At 39.1% G+C, this 8,758-nt stretch overlaps 1 protein-coding gene across 3 annotated transcripts in view; it reads left to right on the top strand.

The window, feature by feature from the left end:
• The window catches only part of LOC119268261 (myosin-17-like), a 24,414-nt gene extending 15,921 nt beyond the window's left edge, over positions 1-8,493 (top strand). Inside the window, exons 14-39 of one of the 3 annotated variants that reach the window (XM_037549853.1) lie at positions 377-411; positions 592-718; positions 811-981; positions 2,214-2,345; positions 2,413-2,522; positions 2,639-2,699; positions 3,201-3,378; positions 3,545-3,750; positions 3,907-4,026; positions 4,112-4,210; positions 4,303-4,524; positions 4,848-4,987; positions 5,140-5,254; positions 5,347-5,400; positions 5,494-5,574; positions 5,742-5,912; positions 6,168-6,320; positions 6,398-6,604; positions 6,693-6,833; positions 6,909-6,979; positions 7,059-7,158; positions 7,224-7,280; positions 7,371-7,427; positions 7,521-7,601; positions 7,765-7,847; positions 7,932-8,493. In XM_037549853.1, coding sequence (XP_037405750.1) covers positions 377-411; positions 592-718; positions 811-981; positions 2,214-2,345; positions 2,413-2,522; positions 2,639-2,699; positions 3,201-3,378; positions 3,545-3,750; positions 3,907-4,026; positions 4,112-4,210; positions 4,303-4,524; positions 4,848-4,987; positions 5,140-5,254; positions 5,347-5,400; positions 5,494-5,574; positions 5,742-5,912; positions 6,168-6,320; positions 6,398-6,604; positions 6,693-6,833; positions 6,909-6,979; positions 7,059-7,158; positions 7,224-7,280; positions 7,371-7,427; positions 7,521-7,601; positions 7,765-7,847; positions 7,932-8,055 — 3,096 coding nt within the window. In that variant the 3' untranslated portion in view covers positions 8,056-8,493. Of the gene's footprint in view, positions 1-376; positions 412-591; positions 719-810; positions 982-2,213; positions 2,346-2,412; positions 2,523-2,638; positions 2,700-3,200; positions 3,379-3,544; positions 3,751-3,906; positions 4,027-4,111; positions 4,211-4,302; positions 4,525-4,847; positions 4,988-5,139; positions 5,255-5,346; positions 5,401-5,493; positions 5,575-5,741; positions 5,913-6,167; positions 6,321-6,397; positions 6,605-6,692; positions 6,834-6,908; positions 6,980-7,058; positions 7,159-7,223; positions 7,281-7,370; positions 7,428-7,520; positions 7,602-7,764 lie in introns of all 3 variants that reach the window. The other 2 variants (XM_037549852.1, XM_037549851.1) reach the window with 2 other exon arrangements.
• The last annotated feature ends 265 nt before the right edge of the window (positions 8,494-8,758 follow it).

The raw sequence follows: 8,758 nt of genomic DNA, 5'->3' as shown, positions 1-8,758 counted from the left end.
ATAGGTAAACTAACTACATTAATCTCTTTAGGATCCACATCAATTCCTATTTTAGATGCCACTGTTAGGAAATAGGGGTTATTGAAGAGAGAGAAAGGAGTGGGACATGTACCTTGCTCCTTTCTTGCTGCTGCATCTTGGGTTTCTTTGAATTGTTGAGCTTTTTGCATGATGGTCCTAGTATCTCCAGCATTCCTGGCACTGGCCCTGGGAGCTTTGAACAAGTTGTGACGCTTGTAATTCTATGATGAGCTAAGGGGTGGCTAAACAACCATTAGTATTGATCATGAACACTAGAATGGACATATTGGTATTACAAGTATTCTGTATATTTTGTTATATACAATAACAGTAACATGTTTTCTGCTATTTTCAGAAAGGTGGATTGATTGCGCTTCTGGATGAAGCATGGTATGTTTTGGAACTTCCAGTTGCCATTCCAGCCCACTTGCAAGCAACATGGATTGCTTCAATTTTTTTTTTTGAAACATGGATTGCTTCAATTGCCATGATGTCTAGTATGATTGTGTGTTGTCGTAACTGATGTGTGACATCTTGTGTCTTAACAATGTTTTCCAATATCATGTGCAGTATGTTTCCCAGATCAACACATGAGACATTTGCACAGAAGCTGTATACAACATTTAAGAATAACAAGCGATTCGTCAAACCAAAGCTTTCACGTACAGACTTTACAGTTGTCCATTATGCTGGCGATGTGAGCTTTCTTCATCAAACGATAAGCATGCTCGATTGCTCATATAGAATATAATACCATACTAATTAGGCACTTTTTTTTATCATCCACAGGTGACATACCAGGCTGATCATTTCTTAGACAAGAACAAAGATTATGTAGTGGCAGAACATCAGGATTTGCTGAATGCTTCTTCATGTCCTTTTGTAGCTAGTTTATTCCCTTCACTCCCTGAAGAATCATCAAAGTCTTCAAAATTTTCATCTATTGGGTCACGTTTTAAGGTGAAGTTCTACTTGATTTAATTTTTATTGGTGTATATCACTTTGTTGCATTAAATGAAATCCTCGTTTCTTTGAGAAGCTATTTAGGGTATAATTCATTAAGCACCAGTTGCCGGTAGATTATCTTAGACTCTGAAGAACCTATGGATGCCACTGTCACTTTGTCACTGTTAAAGATGATATCCACGTTGCACTCTCATCTGTATTAACCTTGGACATGTCCCTGCTGAATTTCTTGCAGCTGTCATACTTGGCAGTATGAAGTTGTTTTGGGCAGATTTGACAGCCTTTTCATGCAAGATGGACTTTTTTGCGATTTGATATGTTACTTTGAACTAGAGCTGGTCAAATCTTTGATCTGGCTGGGTTTAGGCCTGATTTGATTTGGGGCACTTGAGCTGCCAGGCTGTCCTGTTAAGGCAGTTGGATAGGTAACCCACAGGCTTGTACCCAAAAATGAATAAAACTGTACCAAGATGGGCTAATAGAGATGTTGTCCCCAACATTTTTTTGCCCATGCTCGGTCTAAACCTGGGCCTGGGCTGGGCTGGGGCTGGGCCAAGCCTGAAGGGCTGGTTCACTTTTTCTCAGGTCTACTGTGAGCAGCTGAGCACATATGACTATGAAACTGTTAACTGTATGTGCTGTACTCCTATGGGTACATGTCATGAATTTGGTCTATATTGAAATATTAAGTGCATGAAAATTTGTAAGCTTGTGAATATTGAATCTGGAATGCGCATCAAAATATTGTAATTTAATAAATCGAGTACTATACCTGCACAACACTTAGAACTTAATGCATGTGGGTGTGTTTAAAATTTGTATATCTGTACCACTACATTGGTGCTGTTTATCGGAAAGTTTGGTGTATTGTATACGATCTTGTATGTCCATTGTTGCTCAGATGCCCTTCATACATTTGTTGTACTTGATCCTTTGGTTGCCTTGATTGCAGCGTATGATGACGCCCCTACATAGTTCCTCCCTTCATGAGTTAGTGACAGAAATGTTGGTTTGCATGTATTTAGTAGCGCCAATTAGAAAGTTCAAAGTGTCTATGCGACTATGACGAGTGCCTAAGTCTTTATTAACTGTTAACTCTTCGAAAATAGTAACAATTTCTCATGATCCAGTCCTTTAAATAGAGATTGTAAATATCTTGATTCTCCTTAGTCCTTATAGTGCTCTTGACTTCCTTTCCGTTGACATTCTTTCTGTTTGATTCTCAGCTGCAACTTCAGTCTCTCATGGAGACCTTGAGCTCTACTGAACCCCATTATATTAGATGTGTGAAGCCAAACAATCTCCTCAAGCCAGCCATTTTTGAGAACACAAATGTTATACAACAACTACGATGTGGAGTAAGAGTCGTATACTCTTTTATTATTCTTATCGTTGCCATATGTTGAACTAATACCTACTTTGCAGGGTGTTCTTGAAGCTATCAGGATAAGCTGTGCTGGATACCCCACAAGAAAAACATTCTATGAATTTGTTAATCGCTTTGGTGTTCTTGGCCCTGAACTTCTAGAAGGAAGGTAAGCAATTCACACAGAAATCACAATAGAGCCTTCTACTCATTTATTTGTCATTTAATTATATTTTCAAGTTATTGATTAGTATATGTTTTTTGCTTGTACATTCTTATGTCCAGTAACGACGATAAGATTGCATGCCAAAAGATTCTGGAAAAAATGAAGTTGGAGAACTACCAGGTAGGACATGGAACCCGAACTACTACTAGGATCCATCACCCATTTCATCTGACTTTTTGTGATATTTAGTACTACCATTGGATTTCAATCAGGGGACATTTTAGCACGACACGATGATGTTGGTGAACTGAAATATAATTTCCCTTTATATGACTCGATGTTCTTTCATTTACATAAAATTTTGAAATTGAACTCCAAGAACAATATCTGAGATGTTTCTTATGTGTGATCCTTATTTACTGTCCTATCTGTGGCAACATCTTGACATCAATGAAAAAGGATCCATCTTCCAGATATGGATTGCAGCACATGGGTGTTGGCATGTTGAATGAACTCACTTTTCTCAACATTACTAGTCATTTCATCGTTTAGCTAAACACTGTTGCTGTAGATTTGATTGTATTATCTACTTCAATTTCAGAAATTTTGTCATGTAAAATAAGTTGTACGTAGACTCAAGCCGTTCTTAATTCTTACATGGTCCATTTGGTTGACTTACAGATAGGAAAAACAAAGGTATTCCTGAGAGCTGGACAAATGGCTGATTTGGATGCACGGAGGGCAGAAGTGTTAGGGAAAGCAGCAAGAATTATACAGAGACTAATGCGTACATATATTGCACGGAAACAGTTTGTTTTGGTTAGAAGATCAGCAACGCATCTACAATCTTTTGTTAGAGGTACCACCCTTCTCTCTCTCTCTATATATATAATATGTGTGTGTGTGTGTGCGCGGGCGCCGATGGTTATGTAGAGCAGAGTGATGCTGGTGCCATATCCTGTAATGGAGTTGCTGTAGCACTCTACAGATTTCATGTGCTCTTCATTTTCCCTGTTGTAACTCAGGGACCTTGGTTCGTAATTTGTACGAATGCATGAGGCGAGAAGCAGCAGCAGTCAAAATACAAAAAAATGTGCGTCGTCACAAAGCACGCGAATCTTATTTACTACTGCAAGCAGCTACAGTCACGCTGCAAACTGGCTTAAGGGCAATGTCTGCTCGCAAAGAATTCAGATTCAGAAAGGAAACTAAAGCAGCTGTCCATATCCAAGTACGCTCTGTTTTGATCAAATTGCTATTAGTTATATTCTTCATTTTTTACGAAGCATTTCATGGCTTGACGTTCATCAAGTTTCCAAAACTTCACAATTCTCTACCCTGCCTCGTTAATATAAAAGCAGCTTATAACATTCCATTTTGAACACAGGCTCGATGGCGCTGCCACAGAGACTATTCACATTACAAGAATATGCAGCGAGCAGTTCTTACTTACCAGTGTGCGTGGAGACAAAGGCTTGCAAGAAGAGAGCTCAGAAATCTCAAGATGGTAATGCCCCTTACGCTTTGCATTCTTTCAATGCTTTTACCATGGCCCATATGTCATTTTTGTGTTATCCATGAATCATCTGCAGGCCGCAAGAGAAACTGGAGCCCTCAAAGAGGCCAAAGATAAGCTTGAGAAGCGCGTTGAAGAGTTAACATGGCGCTTAGGACTGGAGAAGCGATTAAGGGTACCTGTGATTTGTTCATTTCGGTCATAGTACCAATGACCCTATTTGAGCATTGATAACATGTGATTTATGTTTAATGTTCCTTTGTGCAGACTGACCTTGAGGAAGCAAAAGCTCAGGAAATTGCTAAGCTGCAAGAAACATTGCATGACCTACAGCTTCAAGTTGAAGAAGCAAAGACCATGGCCACTAAGGAAAGAGAAGCAGCGAGAAAGGCAATTGAAGAAGCACCTCCAGTAATCAAAGAGACTCCTGTATTGGTCGAAGACACTGAAAAAGTTAACTCGCTAACAGCTGAAGTTGATCAACTGAAGGTATGGTGTCAGCTGAATTATTTCTACACTTCTCATGCGGTTGTTTTATTTTATCGGGTACTTGGTCTTGTTGGTCTTGAACGATTATGGAGAATCAGTCCATGTAAAACATACCGCGTATGTTTACCCTAATGTTTTGGAAACATGGTCATCATATGTTACGACATTTTTCATTGACAACATTGACATGTGAGTTCATTTTGAAGTTAATGGAAGCTTTTATTACCCCGTGGCCTCTGCACTAAAGGGCGATGCAGGCTTGGAATCGGAAATCATGTTATTGTATGACAAAGTCAAAGTTACGCTGTATCTTGATTTTACAGGCTTTGCTGCAAACTGAAAGGCAAGCCACAGAGACTGCAAAGAAAGAACATGCTGAAGCTGAACGGAGAAATGAAGAACTAATGAAGAAATTCGAAGGCGCAGAGAAAAAGATTGAGCAACTTCAGGACACTGCCCAGAGGTACAATCGAAATAGAACTACCAGTTATTGTTGATTCATTTGGCTGTATTTTGATGTTTTGCTTGTTAAGGATGATCTCTGTTTAGTGGTTCAGTAGTGTTTGTTTTATTCTGCATAACTATTTAATAGTATTGTCTTGAAAACGTAATCAGGCTGGAAGAGAAAGCAACTAACATGGAGTCAGAGAACAAGGTGCTTCGTCAACAGGCTGTTGCAATTTCTCCTACTGCGAAAGCATTAGCTGCCTATCCCAAGTCTCCTTTCCAAGTATGTCATATCCCTGGCACTTGCATTCTGTACAAATATACTCTTATTTTCATCAAAATGACATAATATTTCAAATTAACTGACTTTGTCAGCTGAGAACTCCGGAGATTGTGAATGCTCCGAATGGGGAGGTAAAATCTTCACCAGTAAGTGGAAAGAACATAACCATATAGATGACTTATACTTCAAAAAGTAACTGCTATAATAAATAACTTTCCTATGTTAATATCTTTGTGCAGGATGTAACCCCCATCTCACTGAATCTCAAAGAGCTTGAGGCTGAGGAGAAGCCTCAAAAATCACTTAACGAGAAGCAACAGGTGTGCTACTTGTTGACCACTCCTTTCTTTGTTTAATCTTCCCGAGTTATGTACCTTTTTTTCTTCTTTGATCCTGAAATTGTATCATTTATGTTTCTAATGAGATTTCTTTTTCATCATAAATATTTTTTGGTTAACATCATATATATTTGAATTTTATGCTCCAGGAAAACCAAGACCTGCTAATCAAGTGTGTATCACAAGATTTGGGATTCTCCAGTGGTAGGGCTATTGCAGCTTGTGTTATATACAGGTGTCTTCTGCACTGGAGATCATTTGAAGTTGAAAGAACTGGTGTTTTTGACCGTATTATTCAAACAGTAGGCTCTGCTATAGAGGTAGGTCATACCTATCTCGTGTTTCTTTAAGAACCCTTCTTTCTGGGAGAAATACTCACATTTTGTTTAGTTTGATTTAATGAACTGATATCTTAGGCCTTCATGATAGACCTTGAATAACACATATAAATAGAAGGGGCAATAATAAAAATTAAAATCTAAAATGCTGCAACAACATAGGTTTATATATTCCTTTTTCATTTATTCTCTATGTGTACTGCTATGTAGTCATGTTCGAATTGTTCCTTTCCAAAGGTCCAGGACAATAACGACAAGTTAGCGTATTGGCTCTCCAATTCATCCACATTACTCCTACTTCTGCAACGGACACTGAAAACGACTGGAGCAGCTGGACTCACTCCTCAGAGGCGAAGGTCAACTGCTGCATCGTTTGGGAGGGTTTTTTCGGTAAAACATCTTTATCCTGCCCTCGCTGATTTTATAGTCTGAACAAATCTTAATTTTGTTGTTTCTGAATACACAAGGGAATTCGAGCTTCACCACAAAGTGCTGCGCGACCTTTTCTTGGTAGCCGCTTGATTGGAGGACTAGGTGATCTTCGTCAAGTTGAAGCCAAGTATCCTGCTCTGCTTTTCAAGCAACAACTTACAGCTTTCCTCGAGAAGATATATGGAATGATTAGAGACAATCTGAAGAAAGAGATATCTCCATTGCTTGGTCTTTGCATCCAGGTATGATTTATTGGCACTATAATTTCTCTTATTTCGCAGAAAAACAGTGAACTTCAGGGTTTATTTTTTACTTTTACTTATTGTGCAGGCACCAAGAACATCTCGTGCAAGTTTGATAAAAGGATCTCGTTCTCAAGCAAATGCCTTGGCCCAACAAACTCTGATCGCACATTGGCAGAGTATTGTGAAAATATTAACAAACTACCTGAATGTTTTGAAAGCCAATTATGTATGCAAGCTAAAACCCCTAAATGGACACACTATTTTTGAGTATGCATTAACATGTATTTTATTGATACGCCAGGTCCCTTCATTCTTAATCAGCAAGGTGTTCACTCAGATATTTTCGTTTATTAATGTCCAGCTGTTCAATAGGTAAGAGATGGCTCTTGCTCTACTGGCGGTACATTTTACTTCTTCCCGTTAGGATTTTAAGATATCCTGTATCTTGCAGTCTTCTCCTCCGACGTGAGTGCTGTTCATTTAGCAACGGAGAATATGTCAAAGCTGGATTGGCTGAGTTAGAGCAGTGGTGCATTTATGCCACTGAAGAGGTGGGTACTGATGATTTTTTCCCTTGGTGATATTAATTTGTGTGCTAATTTTATGTGGTGTACAGTATGCAGGTTCTTCCTGGGAAGAGTTGAAGCATATTAGGCAGGCCGTTGGATTCCTTGTATGTGTTCTATACTGATTAGATGTCTATTTGCAACCTTGTGAGTAAAAAAGGTATGTAACCTAATGAGACGTGTACTTGTATTATCAGGTAATTCATCAAAAGCCAAAGAAAACATTGAAAGAAATCACCAACGATTTGTGCCCTGTAAGTGACTTTGAATTCACTTAAGTTTCGGCAATCATTAAAGCATATATTAGTTGTGACTTGTGACTTAACACATACTTCAAAAACTTTCAGGTCCTTAGCATACAACAGCTATATCGAATCAGTACAATGTATTGGGATGACAAATATGGCACCCACACTGTTTCGTCAGAGGTAAGCTTGTTATACTTGATGTGTCAAAAACGCTCTTATATTATGGGAAGGAGGGGGTAATTACTGGTTTATTCAAGTTTCATATGTTACTGTGTCAGCAAGTGGTGCTATCTATGTCCCATTACTAGTTCTCGTTTCTGACAGTGAACCAAATTGGTTGTAGGTCATCTCAAGTATGAGAATAATGATGACAGAAGACTCGAACAATGCAGTGAGCAGTTCTTTCTTGTTGGATGACGATTCAAGGTTATTTCGTGTTCCAAGTTCAATAATTAGTTTACGGCAGAAATGTCCCTGGTCTAACATTGCTCATGATACTTCAAACCACAGCATTCCATTCTCGGTGGATGACATCTCAAAGTCAATGACAGAAATCGAGGTAACGGACGTTGATATGCCACCTTTGATCCGGGAGAATTCTGGATTTACTTTCCTACACCAAAGAAAGGACTAAGCGGATGTGGTCCTTCCGCTAGCGACCTCCACATTCCTTTCCCCACTCGATCGGTGCACAAATCATGTATATACTCAGTGCCTTTTCTTTCTACCAAATCAAATCTAGTCTGGTCAGGTTATTTGGTAGATCTGTTTGATATTTATTGTTAGGTCCTCGGTTTGATCGATTGGTTATTTCTTCAGTTTGGCTCCCCTTTTTTGTTGGGAGGTCAAGTTTATATTGCAATGCCAGGGGTCGGATGCCCTTGGTCAGGATTCCGAGCTGCTATTGGAAAAGCTCGTCGTCCTTTTAGCGTCTGGAAAGGTTTTCCACGGCTACTAGTCAGTCATTTGTGTCGTTCATTTCAATCTTCGACATGTTGTAAATTGCAACAAAGATCATAGTTACAAGGAATTGCACATTGATGACTGATATTTTTGGTGTACCCTGAATCTAGATGTTTATCGTCTGTTTTTACTCCCTTCGTCCGGAATTACTTGTCGCATTCATTTCAATGACAAGTATTTCTGGACCGAGGGAGTACATCAGAATCTGTCACTGGGAGAACGCCTAAAGGCCTGTTGTGTGATGCCAAGTTTCACATAACAAGAGAATCTGAGAATCTTCCTAGATAAGATAGCGGAGCAAAAATATTTATTCGAAAGATGTCGCTATAGGACGACGAGCGACATAGGTCATTCCTACCGTAGATTGCAAAGAA

Source organism: Triticum dicoccoides, chromosome 3A (genome assembly GCF_002162155.2).
Source record: "Triticum dicoccoides isolate Atlit2015 ecotype Zavitan chromosome 3A, WEW_v2.0, whole genome shotgun sequence".
NCBI lineage: Eukaryota > Viridiplantae > Streptophyta > Magnoliopsida > Poales > Poaceae > Triticum > Triticum dicoccoides.
Note: the sequence above shows the minus strand (reverse complement) of the source record. Positions and strands in the feature narration are given on the sequence as shown.